The sequence below is a fragment of the Myxine glutinosa genome, chromosome 1, assembly GCF_964187855.1.
Source record: "Myxine glutinosa chromosome 1, kmMyxGlut1.1, whole genome shotgun sequence".
Classification (NCBI taxonomy): Eukaryota; Metazoa; Chordata; class Myxini; order Myxiniformes; family Myxinidae; genus Myxine; species Myxine glutinosa.
Genome location: NC_136261.1, coordinates 223,297,735 through 223,316,079, shown reverse-complemented (window position 1 = coordinate 223,316,079; position 18,345 = coordinate 223,297,735). Strand labels below are relative to the sequence as shown.

At 45.5% G+C, this 18,345-nt stretch overlaps 1 protein-coding gene across 1 annotated transcript in view; it reads right to left on the bottom strand.

Moving 5' to 3' along the window:
- LOC144893601 (uncharacterized protein HI_1008-like) overlaps positions 1-18,345 on the bottom strand; it is a 58,376-nt gene that overhangs the window by 24,903 nt on the left and 15,128 nt on the right. The window contains exon 2 of the mRNA XM_078784207.1: positions 1,106-1,186. Coding sequence (XP_078640333.1) covers positions 1,106-1,186 — 81 coding nt within the window. The remainder of the gene's footprint in view (positions 1-1,105; positions 1,187-18,345) is intronic.

Sequence of the window (18,345 nt, the reverse complement as noted above, 5' to 3'; positions counted from 1 at the left end):
TTTAATTTTGTGGTGGTGAGGTGTTTTTATTACGTGTTTTATGGCTGTGAGGTGTTTTTATTTCGTGTTTTATGGCTGTGAGGCGTTTTTATTTTCGTGGTGGTGAGGTGTTTTTATTACGTGTTTTATGGCTGTGAGGTGTTTTTATTACGTGTTTTATGGCTGTGAGGTGTTTTTAATTTCGTTGTGCTGAGGTGTTTTTATTACGTGCTTGATGGCTGTGAGGTGTTTTCAATTTCGTGGTGGTGAGGTGTTTTTATTATGTGTTTTATGGTGGTGAGGTGTTTTGAATTACTTGGTGGTGAGGTGTTTTGAATTACTTGGTGGTGAGGTATTTTGAATTACGTGGTGGTGAGGTGTTTTGAATTACTTGGTGGTGAGGTGTTTTGAATTACTTGGTGGTGAGGTATTTTGAATTACGTGGTGGTGAGGTGTTTTAAATTACTTGGTGGTGAGGTGTTTTGAATTACTTGGTGGTGAGGTGTTTTGAATTACTTGGTGGTGAGGTGTTTTGAATTACGTGGTGGTGAGGTGTGATCGTCCCAAACTTCCAGTTTGCACCTACCCCTCCCCTAGGTATGTGCTGAGGGGTTCTTTCTTGAACAAAAAAAATTCAACCTAAATTGCCTATGAAAATGTAATATGACAAACAACAAATACATTTGTGCAAAATAATTGTTTGTATTACACAACAACTCCCGTTAGCAAGGGGGGGTTAATCCCCTTGTCCTGTTAAGCTGGCCGTCTGACCGGTCCTGGGGGTATGACGTCACTTCCGGTCGATGGTAAGTAGGGTTGTAAGCCTAATTTGTCTTAATACCTAAGTACTACCACCGGCCGTAAGCGAGGAAATACTCCCACCCGGGCCGCAGCGTGATTGGATTGCGCCGAGCGAAGCGAGCTGCGACTCGGGCCGTTACCAAGAGACTAAACCCGATTATAAAGCGTTGGCCAAATCGTGCCACAGGTACTCAATCGAAAGAAAGGACTAAAGCGATCAGGGGAGAATGAAACCAAAGAATAAGAAGGAACAGGTGGAATTTATTAATTATGTACAAAACCAAAGAAGAGGAGGCGAAAGTAATATACAGTGATGAAGAACCACCTCATGGTTCATCTTCAGCACCCAAGGACCAATGCCTCGCACCCTTGCAAGATCCTTCACCGATACAAATCCACCGATCTCCTGTGGGAGACACATTGGTTGATTGACCACTCACGTACAAAATAACATCAAATAAAAACGCATTATCCATTCTCGCAATAACACACACACACACACACACACACACACACACACACACACACACACACACACACACACACACACACACACACACACACACACACACACACACACACACACACACATACACATACACACACACACACACACACACACACACACACACACACACACACACACACACCCTATAGAAAGTACACACACCCTTAAAAAATTTTCACCATTTGTTGCCTTATAGCCTGGAATTAAATCACAATTTTTCCACCTTTATTTACACATCGTAACCCACAACTTGCAAGTGAAAATCAAATTCTACCAATTTCAGCAAATTAAATAAAAATACAAAACTAGATTATATCTTGGTTGGACAAGTGTCTGGTCAGGTCAGTCTTTTGGGACTGCCACTGGTGATGTTACCCACTGCTACCTGCTGCATGTTCGGGTTGTCGGCGACTAAACCGACATGCCTCACTGGCTTTGCTCGTGGGGAGGGTGACTGACACCTGCCAGGACCAAAAATAACACCTGGCAAAGGGCGGATGAACTCCCGTAGGGAGCAAACAGCCATCCAGTAAGGAGTTTGTGTCTCCTAAAAAACACCCATCCGGTTTACACCAGTTCAAGTCATCCCAAAGACTTTAAAAATGGTATGTGCTGCTTCCTTGCTTGAAAATGACAGAGCACTGACAATCCCCATCGGTTGGCATTCATGGGGAGGAGGAAATGCCTCTTGAGGAATCTTGAGGAAATGCCCCACTGAGTACGGTGAGAAAAGCAGCGCCATTGTTATGACGTCGCTGGTAACCAGAGTATCCCAGGAAGTGACTGCACTTCCCCCAAGCTCAGTGGCCATGTTGTTTGTCTCATCAGTATGGCTGTGTGTGCATGTGTGTATGTGTGTATGTGTGTGTGCACATGTGTGTGTACGTGTGTGTATGCAGGTGTGTGTGCAGGTGTGTGCACATGTGTGCACGTGTGTGTGTGTGTGCACGTGTGTGTATGTGTGTGTATGTGTGTGTGCACGTGTGCATGTGTGCATGTGTGCATGTGTGTGCGTGTGTGTACGTCAGCTCTATTACTTATCCCATGTTTATATTTTTTAAAGTCTCCGGAATAAATTCCTACGATGCCTCATCTTACTTTGTCCATCGTGAATCTGTTGGTTGATTCAGCAAATTATATTAAAAGCTTCTCTCGTCATTCTTTACAAAAGAAACAAAACCAACTCGTTTTTTCTGCATCTAGTTCGTTTTCGTTGTGAAGAAAAGGAGCAGCCATGTACTCAGTCTCACGAACTGTGTTGCTTGTGGCATATAGGTCAGACTTCTCCTTCCTGGATCTGACAGACAGCATTAGCCTATTATATCTGTGTAGAGTATTGTGAAATTCTAAAATCATCATATTTATTAATAGCAAAGATATCGCGGCATATTAATTAACAGCAAATTAAAAAAAAAATCCGGAGCAATCGAGGAGCGGTCTTTTGCCATATAAACCATATACTTTTGCCATATACTCGAGGAGCGGTAAAAACACCAGGGCGGGGCGGATCTCCATCAAATTTTGAATTTGTGTTGGTCGTACCTACGGTCAAGTCATGGTCATAAGGAACCCCCACTCTCTTTGAGGAGGGAGGGGTGGAAGGTGACTTCCCATTTTTACCCGGTCTCACAAAATTTTGCACACATGCTGGCAATACCCAGCGGAACCCCCAACCCCTCTGCGAGGTGGCGAGTGAAGTTGATTTGCCGACTTGCAATGTAAATCATGCCACTGATTTTATTTAGTCATGGACATAAATTCTCCGCTGAAGTTATTTCTCTTTATTCCCTCCGACACCGAAGATGGATGGATGTTATGTTTTCACCACCACTGTTTGTCTGTGTGCAGAACAACTCAAAAAGTTAGACCGATTCAGACTAAACTAGCCGGCACTCAGTCGAGAGCATACCTCCGCCTGGTGAACAGTTTACATTTTGCATCCCACTGATAGGCTGGATCAGGATTCGATCCTGAACGAAAATCTAATCGGCTTGTTATTGTCACCTAACAAACTCGTCCACCAAGTTTATTCATAACTCGTCCATAACTTTTTTAAATATCATGTTATATATCGCTTTTCACCCGATCTCTCAATGGTGGAAAATCACTTAAAAATTAAATAATTATTGTAACGGAATCCATATTCATATCTTCACCAAAATCTAAACGATTAGTCCTTTTCACAAACACAACCTCTCCACTAAGTTTGGTCCAAATCCATCCACAGCTTTTTGTGATATCCTGCGATATATCATTTTTGGACATATCACTCAACTATCAGAAGTACCCGGCATTGCCGGGCGGGGGAGCGGAGGGGAGAGGGGAGGGGAGGGGAGGAGACGGGGGGGGAGGGGAGAAGAGGGGGGGGGGGAGGGGAGAAGAGGGGGATGGGGAGGGGGAGAGGGGAGAAGAGGGGGAGGGGGAGAGGGGAGAAGAGCGGGGGAGGGGGAGAGGGGTTGAAGAGGGGGAGGGGGAGGGGAGAGGGGAGAAGAGGGTGGGGTGGGGAGGGGGAGGAGGAGGGATGGGAGGGGAAGGGGGTGGGAGGGGGAAGGGGGGGGAAGGGGAGGAGGGGAGGGGAGGGTGGCAGGGGAGGAGGAGGGGGAGGGGAGGGGAGGGTGGCAGGGGAGGAGGAGGGGGGAGGGGAGGGGAGGTGGGAGGTGAGGGGGATGGGGGGAGGGAGGGGGAGGGGGAGGGAGAAGGGGAGAAGGGGTTGGGAGGGGGGAGGGGAGGGGGAGAGGGGAGGGGGAGAGGGGGGAGGAAGGAGGGAGGAGAGGGGAGGGGGAGGGGGGAGGGGGAGGGGGAGGGGGAGGGGGGAGGGGGAGGGGGAGGGGGGAGGGGGGAGGGGGAGGGGGGAGGGGGAGGGGGGGAAGGGAGAGAAGGGGAGGGGAGAAGGGGAGGGGGTAGGGTGGAGGGGGGAGGGGTAGGGTGGAGGGGGGAGGGGGTAGGGTGGAGGGGGGAGGGGAGAGGGAGGGGGGAGGGGGAGAGGGAGGGGGGAGGGTGGAGGGGGAGGGGAGGGGGAGGGGGAGGGGGGAGGGGAGGGGGGGAGGGGAGGGGAGGGGGAGGGGTGAGGGTAGGCGGAGTGGGGAGTCAAGTCGGAAGTCATTGTCGTCAATTGAATGTCGCATTTATTTTTTTATTCCCTGTCAAATGGCATTGGTCCCGCATTCCGAACCCGGAAGTCGGAAGTCATTGTCATCAAATAAATGTTTCACTCTCTGTCACATGCCGTTGGTCCCATGTCAATCAGATGAAGTTGAAAAATTAATGTTACGAAGTTTCTCTGGGACGTACTGATTCCGAATATGAAGTTGAAAAATTAACGTTCCGAAAAACGCTGATGACGTCATAATTTTAAAACGCGAATTTTTTTACATTTTAAGGTGTGCTGTAGTTGCTCTGAGACGTACTGATTCCGAATATGCCTTTGGTTTTGCTCTGCGATGAGTAGTTCTCGAGTTTTAAGAGGACAAACAAACAAACAAACATACTTTACTGCTTTATATAGATAATAGAAGATGGTGAAGAATCACTTAATAATTCTAATAGCTGGATCCGGATCTTCACCAAAATTTAATCAATTCTTCCTTGTCACACACACACAACCTGTCCAACAAGTTTCGTCCGTATCCGTCCACAACCTTTTGAGAAATCTTGTTCACAAACGGATAGACAAATGGACAGACAAACAGACAGACAGACAGGGGTAAAAACAAGCTCCATCCATCTTTGGTGTTGTTGTGCTTTGGTGTTGCGCCCGACAAATCTCACACTCTCACTATGTCTCTCTGAAATGACCATCTAGAAAAACCTCCCATTTACGTTCTCACCAATCCTCTTGAACAAGTTCTGTCACTCAAGCTTTTGGGTCTCACCATCTGCCATGGACCACATTTCCAAGCTGGCCTCCAAAGCCAGTCGCCAACTATTTTTTAGAGCGTAGCGCATCTGGCAGAGCCGTCTAGAACAGTGTGTGTATGTATGTGTATGTGTGTATGTATGTATGTATGTATGTATGTATGTCCCTCAAACGTATAACAATCAGAGCTGAGAATCTGGTCACATGACAGGGTGATGTGATTATGTCTGATGTCATTACGGCGGTGCTGCAGCTGACTACACACACCGCCACTTTGATTTATATGCCGTTCATGCCGAACATATTGTCGAACCTGTCATATATCACAATTGCCATTCTCTACCTTTACGTTTTTCATTCAGTGTGAAACACAAACCGATTGTTAAAATGACCATCACATATCGAAAACATCGGCGTTACATCTCTTCCAACAATACGGTACGTGTAGGCCTTACGCGTTTATGCCTCCCTTCAGTTTCAGACAAATTAAACCCAGGTTTCTGAAAACAGTGGTAACGTTTCAGTAGTATCGTTTTCATAGTAATAATAATATTATAGTAAATATAACCATAACACTAATCCCAATGTCATGAATGGAAAGGTGATGGATTGAAGCGGTGTAAAAGTAGAAGTAAGGAATTCACCTCGGTTTTTGAAAAAATAATATAATTTTCATAATAATAACATAACGTTATTATTGTGGTAAATCTAATCGTAACACTAATCCCTTTGTCGTGACTGCAACATTACTGGAGGTTATATATATATATATATATATATATATATATATATTATATATATATATATATATATATATATATATATATATACATATATATATATATATATATACATATATATATATATATATATATATATATATATATATATATATATATATATATATATATATATATATATATATATAGGGTAGAGGATGGGTAGAGGATGGGTAGAGTAGGGTAGAGGATGCTGAGTAGTGTATATTATATATATATTATATTATTATATTCTCCCGGTGTGTTCCCTGGTTCGAATAGGTACAATGTATCCCTGCGTGTCGTAAGAGGCGACTAAGAGGGTTGACGTCAGGAAGGGCATCTGGCCATAAAAACATTGCCTCAAAAAGAGAACCATGACAATTACAACAACATATCGGCAGGGTACAGCCCGAAGTGGAGATCGGTTTCTGAAGTTTGGGCCATGGAATGTAGGGACAATGACAGGGAGATCAGGAGAAGTGGTGGAAGTATTGATCAGAAGAAGAGTGGACATATGTTGTGTACAAGAGACGAGATGGAAGGGAAGTGGTGTGAGAATGGTGAAGGGTAGGCAGGGACAGAAATACAGGTTTGTGTGGCAAGGGTGCCCGGAGGGTGTGCATGGTGTTGGTGTCATGTTTTCTGAGGAGTTTGTAGACAGTGTGGTGAGTGTGACTAGAGTGAGTGATAGGGTGATGATGGTGAAAATGATGATTGGAAAGCTCTTGGTGAACGTCATCTCGGGATATGCTCCGCAGGCTGGTCGGAGCGATGAAGAGGACAAGTTCTGGTGTGCAATAGAGAAGCTGATGGAAAATGTGAAAGATGAGGAAGTTGTTGTGGTAGGAGGAGACCTAAATGGACATGTGGGAAGGAGTATGGACGGTTTTGAGGGAGTTCATGGGGGTTACGGATATGGTGTGAGAAATGGAGAAGGTGAAAGGATTTTGGAGTTTGCTGATGGAGCTGATTTGTTGATTTGTAATACTCAGTTCCAGAAAGAGGATAATAAGCTTGTTACATACACGTCAGGTGGGTCGACGACAACCGTTGACTACCTGATGGTGCGTAGGCGAGATAGGGGCACCTCCGGGACACAAAGGTGATCACGGGGGAGGAGGCTGTTTCACAGCACCACTTGGTTGTCTGCGACATAAGGGTGAAAGGTGCGAGGAGAGCTCGGCCGGTGAAGTACCAACCGAGAATGAAGGTGTGGAGGTTGAAAGAGGTGACAGTAAGGGAGGCATTAAAAGAGAGGCTGAGTAGGGTAGAGGATGTGGTTGAGCTTGAACATGGTTGGATGTCAATGAAAGATAGTCTGTTGGGAGCCGTTGGTGAGGTATGTGGATGGACAAAAGGACCACCGAGGCACTCGGAAACATGGTGGTGGGATGATGAAGTTGGAAAGAGGATTGATGAGAAGAGGAAGAAGTTCAAGGAGTGGCAGAAGGCGAAGGGTACGGGAGCAGAAAAAGCAGAGCATGAAAGTTATCAGGCAGCCAAGAAGGCTGCAAAGAAAGAGGAAGCAAAGGCGCAGGAGGCATGTCGGAAAATGTTCGGAGAAAGCTTGGATTCGGAAGAGGGTCAGAGAGCGGTGTTCAGGATTGCAAAGCAGACAGCGAAAGAGAGGTGTGATGTGATGGGGAAGAGTTGCTTGAAGGATGAAGTGGGACAAATCGTTGTGGACCCAGATGGAATTAAAGGACGATGGAAAAGATATATGGAAATGCTGTTGAATACAGAGAATGAATGGGATGGCAACATAGAGAGTAACCCAGTTTTAGGACCGGCAGAGAAGATAACTGAGAGGGAAGTTGAGGAAGCGATAAAAGCAATGAAGAGTAGAAAAGTGGGAGGGCCGACAGGAGTTGTGGGAGATATGTTGAAGGCAGCAGGAAGTTGGGGTGTGAAGAGAATGACAGAGATCTGTAATCTGGTGGTGAAAGAAGGCCGCATTCCAGTGGATTGGGAACTGAGTACCCTCGTCCCTCTATACAAGGGGAAAGGTGACCCTCTGGAGTGCGGCTCGTACCGAGCGATAAAGTTTTGGAGCATGGAATGAAGGTATTGGAAAGGGTGTTGGAGAGGAGGATAAGAAAGAAGGTGAAGATCGACGAAATGCAGTTTGGATATTTATGCCAGGAAGATGAACGACAGACGCACTCTTTATTGTGAGGCAGTTGCAGGAGAAGTATATGGAGAAGAGGAAGAAGTTGTTTCTTGGGTTTGTTGATCTGGAGAAAGCATTCGATTGGGTTCCACGTGAAGTATTGACATGAGCATTGAGGAAGTTAGGAGTGGGGGAATGGTTGATCAGAGTAGTGATGGCAATGTACAAAAGAGCGCGCACAGCTGACAGGACGAAGGACGGGAACAGTGGTGAGTTTGAGGTGAAGGTGAGAGTGCATCAGGGGTCGGTACTAAGTCCACTACTATTTGTAGCTGTGATGGAGGTGCTGGCTCAGAACGTGAAGGAGGGTTTACCGTGGGAGTTGTATGCAGATGATCTGGTGTTGATTGCGGAAAGTATGGATGGACTGAAGGAAAATATGAACAAGTGGAAGGAATGTATGGAGACAAAAGGTCTGAAGGTGATACAGGAAAGACGAAGATGATGGCACGTGGTAAAGCATGTGGTGAGGTGGAAAGAACTGGGAAGTGGCCATGTGCTGTGTGCAGGAAGGGTGTCGGAGTGAACTCCATTCAATGTACAATGTGCGCTGAGTGGGTTCATCAAAAATGTAGTGGTCTGAGAGGGTGATTAACCACAGTGGCAACTACATTCAAATGTGAGGTGTGCACAGAGGGAGCTGCAGATGGAGGAAATGTTGAGTTGGATCTTGGAGACGGCGTGAAGCTGGAAGGTGTGAAAACATTTTGCTACCTCGGAGACATGCTGAATGGAGAAGGTGGATCAGGCTTGGCAAAGGTTGCTTGAGTGAGATGTGCACGGAAGAAGTTTCGGGAACTGAGTGGCGTGCTGATGAGGAGGGGAGTGTCGTCGAAGCTGAAGGGAAAGATGTATGCTGCATGTGTGAGAAGTGTTATGATTTATGGGAGCGAGACATGGGTAATGAACGTAGAGCAGCAACGAAGGCTGGAAAGGGTGGAAATGCGAATGGTTCGGTGGATGTGCAGAGTATCGTTGAGAGAGAGGAAGACAAATGATGAATTGCGAAAGATGATGGGAATAGAGCCTGTGATTGATGCTGTGAAGAGGAACAGGTTGAGGTGGTTTGGTCATGTGTTGAGGAAGGATGAAAGTGACTGGTTGAGAAGAGTGATGGAAATGAATGTAGAAGGAACTCGAGGACGGGGAAGACCGAGAAAGACTTGGCTAAAGATGGTGGAAGAAGAAATGCGGGCAAGGGGGTTAACAAGGAGAGATGCAGAAAATAGGGCAGGATGGAGAAGATTGTCATGGGGCCCGCAAGGCTAACCCCCGCTATAGCAGGGAAAATGGCCTTAAAATGCATGTTGTTGTTGTTGTTGTATACTATTATATTCGTCTTTCCCCAGGCTGCTGGAGTAAGGGTAGTCGGCATTTCATACTTCAATGAAGTATTCCCAATACATAAAAAAATGACTTTGGCAATGAGGCAAATAATAAGCAAAAGCAAATAAAGCAAAAATAATAATAAAATAATAATACATATAATAAAGACCGGGAGGAAACAAGAGGCGGAGAGAGAGGGAAGCACAACAACAGTGGAGAATAGGGACATCGGGAGATCTGAAGAAGGGGGAAGGCTGGGGTGGGGTACACCGGATAAACAAGATGGACTGTTTGGTGAGCAAGGGCTTTCAGGAAAGAAAACTGAATTTGATGGTGGATTTGGGATGGATTAACGGGTGTCGAAAAGATCAAGGTTTTGGATGGGGGAAAATAAGAGATGGTGGTGAACAGCTGTTTTAAAAACCTGGAGGGGGGAGTGGAATTGAAGAGTGAGGGAGTTTGTCCCAGTGGCAGGAAAAAGAGCAATGAAGGAGTGAAGGTGAGCAGAGAGTCTTGATTTAGGCAGTTTAACCAGTAGAGGGTTGCTGGCAGATCTTGTGCGACCTGCAGGAATATTTGGGGAACAGAGCACAGATAGAGCTGGGGGAACAAGGACGGATAGGAGTCGGTAGAAGATATAACGAGCACCAACCTGCCTGTGGTGAGCGAGTGAAAGGCCCTCAGAATCAGCTTCATCACAGGAGATTCCAATGATTCTGAAAGCTTTGGATTCAACAGCGTGAGGCTGACCTAGATGTGAAGCAGGAGCACCAGCCCAGTGGGTAGAGCAGTATTCCATCAAGGTGCGGATGAAAGCGTTGTGTGTGGAGAGAAGCTCAGTCATGCTATGGAGGGACTTCAACTGGGCATCCTCTGTCGTGTGAAGACTGGCTTTTGAGGCCAGCTTGGAAATGTGGTTTTCCCAGGAAGGATCCTGGCAGATAGTGAGACCCAAAATCTTGAGTGACAGAACTTCTTCAAGAGGATTGTTGAGAAATGATTGAAATGTTTTCCAAACGGTATTTTCGGAGAGACATCGTGAGAATGTGAGATTTGTCAGGATTGAAAGACATGATCCACTTGTTTGACCAGTTTCTGATTTTGTCCAGGTCTGCAGAGAGTGAGGAGGCTGCAGACTGCCGATCTGAGGGTTGAGATATGGAGCGACAGAGAGTGGAGTCATCAGCAAAAAGATAGAGGATTTTCCAGAGTCGGAGAGATCATTAATGAAGACCAGAAAAAGCACAGGGCCCAGAACACTGCCCTGTGGAACTCCAGCCTGGAAAGGAAGAGGAGATGACAGAATTCCATTTAGAGCCACACGTTGATGATTAGAGGAGATTAAGCCCACGAGCCATGAGTGGAGATTTCCAAGGATGCCATAAGAGGAGAGTTTGGTGAGCAGTACGGGTTGCCAGACCATATCGAAAGCACGTGATGTGTCAAATTTCCTGTTTGGCATTGAGGACCTCCATCCATTGTTGAGACAGCAGAAGCAGCATGTCCAGAGCAGAGTGGCATGGTCTGAATCCAAATTGATGATCTGGGATCAAGCCATTGGAGAGGAGGAAGGATTTAATATCAGAAGCGATGACCTTGCTGATGATTGGGAGCAGGCCGATTGGTCTGTAGTTGCAACGATCTGTTTTTGCACCTTTTTGTATAAAGTGGTAATGTTGCCTGATTTCCAAGCAGATGGCAGATGACCTTGAGCAAAAGAGGGTGAGGAGAACAGTCTTTGAATGTCTTCTCAATTCTCATTTCCTCAAGCAGCTTGAATATCACAGTTATTTATTTTACCATCAATATGACTTTCACAAGGCAATATGGACCGGTGATATCGTTTCTTACATTATTAATGTCTGGGCCTCTTCTCTGAGAGACTTTTGGGATTCCTTTGTTGTTGTCCTTGATATCTCAAAAGTCTTTTACAGAGTTTGGGATCAGGGTCTGATATCCAAGCTTCCCTCTTCCGTCTTTCCTTCTTCACTCTGCTCTCTCATATCAAGCTTTCTCTCTGACTGTCTCTCTGACCATAAATGAATACTTGACAATTCGGTCCTGTCTCCAACACTCATCTCCATAATTGGTGCTGGTTCAACATCTTCCCCCCTTTCCTATCAACAGCAGTGTCCCTCAGGGTTCTGTCCCGTCTCCAACACTCTTCTTTCGTTTTTATCAATGACCTTCTTTATTCTTCAAATAACCAAATGCACTGGTATGCTGATGACTCGACATTACATTCCTCTATGTTTTTCCCATCTGCCCCATCTTTCCTCGTTCGATCTACATCTTGTTTGATCACATCCACCACTTTAAATTCGGACTTGGCCAAGATTTCCCTGTGGGACAAATGTAATCAGGTTAAGTTTAATGCTTCTCAAACTCCTCCAATCTCTCTATCTCTCTATCTATCTATCTATCTATCTATCTATCTCTCTCTCTCTCTCTCTCTCTCTCTCTCTCTCTCTCTCTCTCTCTCTCTCTCTCTCTCTCTCTCTCTCTCTCTCTCTCTCTCTCTCTCTCTCTCTCTCTCTCTCTCTCTCTCTCTCTCTCTCTCTCTCTCTCTCTCTCTCTCTCTCTCAATGTCATCTCTCCAATCTCCTTTGAAAGCTCCACAATTACACCATGTTATTCAAAAAACCTACAAGGTATTACCCTAACATGAAATTTATCCTGGAATCCACACATTACACAAAATAGCAAAGTCTGCCTCGAAAAAACTAAGAGTCCTGTTCAGATATCTTCTCTTCTGGACTTGGTTATGACTAACTTCCCTGCAAATATCTGCTGCTCTTCTTCTGCTCCAATCGGTTCTTCTGATCATGTGCTTGTTAAAGTGGACATCTCACTGGCCATTCTCAGAGAGCCTCCTCAGCGCCGACGAGTCTGGCATTTCACTCAGGCCGACTGGCACGGTCTGCAAGCAGCTATCAATCAACTGGACTTGTCTCCCATCTCTAATGCCTCTGACATCAATTCTTCCTGGGAATTCTTCCAAAGCAAACTGCTCTCTCTCATGCACAGATTTATCCCATCTCGTCTTCAGTTGTCTTACCCTTCCTCCCGTCCATGATACACTGAATCTTGTGGTGAGGCAGTTGCCCTGAAACAACTTGCCTTTGCGTCTTGGAAGGCAAATCCAACTGAAGGCAATCTCAGTTCCTTCCACCAAGCTCGAAACAAGTGTGTTTCTACCCTCAGGAGTGCCAGGAAGCACTATCTCTCCACACTCAAGATTGAACTCTCAAACCTGTCTCCTTCCTCCAAATCCTGGTGGCGTCTGGTCAAATCCGTTTCTGGTGTTTGTTCCCCCTCCATCCCCTCCCTTACCTCAAATGGCTACACAGTTGACACCGCACGTGACAAAGCCGAATGCCTCAACTCTGTGTTTGCCTCAAAATCTTGTGTCCCAAACCCATCTCTCTGTTCCCACCTTTCCCAGTCGAACCCAACTGCTCCTGGACTCTGTGTCCTTCTCTCCTGACAAGGTGGAGAAGTTTTTATCAAACCTCGACTCTGATTCTGCAACTGGACCAGATGGCATCAGCCCTCGGGTCCTAAAATCCTGCTCTGCCGCTCTATCTCACCCTCTCTCTGTTCTTTTCACCCTCTTTTGCTCAAGGTCATCTGCCAGCATCTTGGAAATCAGCAAACATTACTGCCTTACACAAAAAAGGTGCAAAAACAGATCCTTGCAATTACAGACCAATCAGCCTGCTCCCAATTATCAGCAAAGTCATGGAATCCATCATTGCTTCAGATATCAAATCCTTCCTCTTCTCCAATGGCTTGATCTCTGATCATCAATTTGGATTCAGACCAGGTCATTCTACTCTGGACATGTTGCTTCTGCTGTCTCAACAATGGATGGAGGTCCTCAATGCCAAACAGGAAATCAGAGCCGTCTCACTTGACATATCACGTGCCTTCGATACGGTCTGGCACCCAGCTCTGCTCACCAAACTCACCTCCTATGGTATTCAGGGAAATCTCCACTCATGGCTTGCGGATTTCCTCTCTGGTCGTAGGCAACGTGTGGCCCTGAATGGATTTCTCTCATCTTCCCTTCCTGTTCTGGCTGGAGTTCCCCAAGGTAGTGTTCTGGGCCCTGTGCTATTTCTGGTCTTCATCAATGACCTCTCCGACTCTCTGGAAAATCCTCTCTATCTCTTTGCTGATGACTCCACTATCTGCCGCTCCATTCCTCATCCCTCAGATCGGCAGTCTGCAGCCTCCTCACTCTCTGCAGACCTGGACAAAATCACAGACTGGTCAAACAAGTGGAACATGTCTTTCAATCCTGACAAATCTCACACTCTTACAATGTCTCTCCAAAAGGACCGACTGGACAACCCTCCCATCTACTTTCTCAACAATCCTCTCCAAGAAGTTCTGTCGCTCAAGCTTTTGGGTCTCACTATCTGCCATAATCTTTCTTGGGAAAACCACATTTCCAAGCTGGCCTCCAAAGCCAGTCGCCGACTGGGCATCCTCCGTCGTGCGAAGTCCTTCCTTGGCACACCTGAGCTCCTCACCACATACAAGGCTTTCATCCGCAGCTCAATGGAATACTGTTCCCTCCTCTGGGCTGGTGCTCCTGCCTCACACCTTGCTCGGCTTCACGCTGTTGAGGCCAGAGCTTTCAGTATCATTGGAATCTCCTGCGATGTAGTCAACTCCGAGGGCCTTTCACTCACTCACCGCAGGCAGGTTGGTGGTCTTTCTGTCTTCTACAGACTCCTCTCAGGCCTTGCTCCCCCAGCTCTCTCTGTGCTCTGTCCCCCCAATATTCCTTCAGGTCGCACAAGATCTGCCTGCAACCCTCTTATGCAACCCTCTAACTGGCAAAGTCCAGGCTCTCTGCTCACCTTCACTCTTTCATTCCCCTTTTCTCACGCCTCTGGAACAAACTCCCCCACTCCCTTCAATCCTACTCCTCCCTCCAGGTCTTTAAAACAGCTGTTCACCACCATCTCTTATCTTCCCCCATCGAAAACCTTGATCTTTTCTACCCCCGGTAATTCACCCCAGAGTCCTTGCAGTGTTCATATGTTTTATTCCTCTCCCACCTCCCCCAGGTCCTCCCGATGTCCCTGCTCTCAAATGTTGTGTTTGTGTCCCTCCCCCTCTCTCCCCATCTCTCCCCATCTTGTCTGCCGCTCCCCTTGTTTTTTGTGTTTTGTGTGTCGGTTTGTCTTTTTGTGTGATTATGTTAGCTCTTTCACGAGCCTCGATCTTGTATACCAAAAAAAAAAAAAGAAGAAGATGTCGAAGCTTCTTCTCTCAACTGTTGCTTCAACTATATAAAGGATTGATTCGTCCTTGTATAGACTGCTGCTCACATCTGGGGAGGTTCTTGCTCCACATATTTACTGGACAGAATTGAATCCAAAGTAATCCGACTTATCAACTCTCCCAATCTGACCTCAAAACTTGACCCACTCGAACTACGCCGCAAAGTTGGCTCTCTTTCTCTTTTCTACAGATATTACTTCGGTTTCTGCTCCCAATAACTTGCTTCTTGTGTACCTCCGCCATTAGTGAGACCAAGGAATACTTGACAAGCCACTACATCACATGATTATTGTGTGGCCATTGCCGAGGCCCCACCGTTATGTCGCTATAGTCAGGTTCCGAGCTCACCTTGAGATGCTACTGTGGAAGGCAGCGGACCAACGTGACACACTCGAAGAAGCTCGAGATATTGCCAACTTCGGCTGGAGCATCGAAGGCTCCACCATCACACCTGCCGTCTCAACAGTGCCAGTTGCTCCCCAAGCGCTCCTGGATGTAGTGAGCTGCAGCTGCACCGCAGAGCATGCAGCAGTGCGCGCTGCAGCTGCAACAGCGCAGGCCTTTCATACACGGACTACTGCAAGTGCGAGGGAGGAGTCGCCTGCTGTAGTCGTTTCACCAGCAAGCAGATGGACATCGAAGACGACGAAGGGGAGCTAGGTGTAGATGACGACGATGATGAAGAGTAGTAGAGGATTGTGACCGCTGATAATACTGTGCTCAATGTCTCTATAGAGGTCATGGTACTGTGCATCACATGTCTCTGGCTCCGTCGTCATGTCTTATGAACAATAACATCAAAGCTTTAGTTTGACCTTTGACCTTCATTCTGACCCCGACATCGACCCCGTATCCAAAAAATAACTCCAGAAATGGACTCCCAGCACTCAAACCCCCCAGAATGAGGTATTACACGACCCTCTAGGACCGTCCAGGTCATCGAGATCAAAAATTGAAATTGGCCAACATCCAAGACAGCGGCGGCCGCCATCTCGAACCCCGAGAAATGCTCAACGTTGCACAAGTAGCAACCAAGCCAACCTGACTCTCCTAACTATATAGAACACATTTCCGTGAAAAAGGTTCGCAGTAGTTAACATTGCAGGGTCTCATAAAGGACATATAAGGGCGGCAACTGGACTATTTAAGCGGTTCACAAGTTATTGTGTTATGAAAATCTAAAACTGAGGAACAACCAGAGAGACAACCCAAGCAATGCCTCAGGTCTTTGACTGCGGAGGCATAAACAGGTCATTCTTGACAAAAGGTCAGATGTTGCAGCACAATGGCGACGGTGAAACTCAAAAATGGAGATGGTGAAACTCAAAAATGGAGACTTAACTGTTGTTGGAACACAAGAACAAGAATCTTTACACCTTGTCATGGCATGTTATGCCTTGTTGAGATTAATTTTAATAACAAAGCAGTCTCAGTCTCCTTTCCATCGACCATCTCCAGCCTACGAGAAACAAATAACATAAAATAAAAACTAGAACGACTCTTCGACGTCACAACGTCGACTGATATGCCTCCACCCACATTATTACATCATGAAACATCCTTGTACCAAATTTGATTTAAATCCATTCAGCTGTTCTCAAGTATCACATTTTTACCTGACATGTAGCAGAATTTTTTACTTACCTTTGACCTAATGACCCTACAATATAATCAGTTCATGTTTACATCATTATGGCTACCTGTACCAAGTTTGATTTAAATCCCTTCAGCTTTTCTCGAAGTTATCACGGTAAAGAAGTAATTGTAACGAAACAACCTCTCATCTTTGAACTCCTGACCCCAAAATCTAATCAGTTCATCTTTGCATCATTATATATAATTACATCAAGTTTGGTGAAAATCCCATGACTGGTTCACGTTTGCTCGGTAACAGAATTTTTACCTGACAGGACATCTGACATTTGACCTTTGACTTCTTGACCCCAAAATCTAATCACTTGATCTTTACATCATCATACATACCTGTACAAAGTTTGAATTAGATCCTTTTAGCCGTTCTCAAGTTATAAACCTATTACAGACTTTGACCTTTGACCTCTTGACCACAAAATCAAATCAGTTCATCTTTGCATCATTATACATACTTATACCAACTTTGGTCAGAATCCCATCGCTGGTTCACTTCTTCAGCAAAGGCATAAAACAAAATCAAGAATGTCGAAGACACAAGCCATCAGGTGATGCGCCTTCAAGAGTTGCACACACCAAACACACAACCATCACATCCAGTTGAGGTACATAAAACAACCGTCAAGCTTGCCTCTCCTGGATACAAAACACCAACAAACCCAAATGAGACACCTCTTCTCCCACTCCTTCCCAAGAATATTCCATGCAAATTTTGTAATATTGTACATCCTTCATGTACAATGGCTCAAGCGATCGAAGCAAAATTTCACTTTTCAGTGGAAAAGAAACCTCACCAGTCAAGCAAATTAAATAAAAAACATTAATGGAGGGTCAAAAGTGCATATATATATATTACAAGCTTGGTCTACATTCTGGATTATACAATATTACTACCTTCCTACATTTCTCCCAAAATAATCAAAAAATTCACTGCATTCTTTGGTTTAACATGAAACGACTCATCACCTTTCACCATCTCCTCGCCCCCTAAAATCCCACCGGATTCCACCGCCACAAAACTCACGAAATCCCAATTATTGGTTTTTGCCAAGCCTTCCAGATAAAGCCTCATCAGTCAAAGCCTTTAATATCTACCAAGTGCCATTATAATTTAGGTTGCTATGGTCCCTCAATACCAGCTTCTTGAAGCTTCCTTCCCTGTGGCAACAAAGGATCAAAGGGCTGGAACCTGATGCAGGGTAGGGCAGCTTGGCTCGACATCCTGTAGCATCAACTATCTGGCAGGAGGCACTGCTCACCAAGCTCTCACCAATTCCAGCATTTCCACACCTAAGTGGGATTGCCAGGAGGCCCAAAAGGTATAAACACAAGTCTTCAAGCTGTCTTGCCTGGGTTTGAATGTCAATTCATCAATGTGTGTCACGTCCCTCGAACGGTGTGTCCCATCTGCCGGGATTAGTTGGTGAGCATTAAAATCCCACGTTGTCGTTCTCGTCAGGTTCACGATGTTTTTTCATTCAAAATTTTTGGAGATTAGCAAAACTATACATTTTTGGAATATTCAGAGCATGAGGAATCCAAAAATTAATGTTGGCATTGGCATAGACACCTTTGCAAAAATGACACTCAGGACAGAGATGAAGATCTGCAAAAGCATATTCCTGAACGGTATAGACCTAGTAGATCCTGTGTATAGGACTTATAGTTCAATCTGATACTAACAAGGCTGCTTTCTTGCTTTATAAACCCATACCTATAACTTCAAAGGACTTGCAATATCATGTATTATGTAATACAGTTATATCACAAATATAAAGACAATGGTTTTCAATTACCTTTGTTTGTTGCGTTTCTATAATCCTGAGCACTATTTTGAGGCCTTTATTGGATTCCTTGACCCAGAAAACATAGGATTAGCATATTTCATTCAGTTTCTAGGTTGACTGGAAGCCGAGATAGCGCAAAATATGTATTTATGGCGGCCATTTTGAAAATCCAAAATCTGTGTCTCTGCAAATGCCAACATTGATTTTCA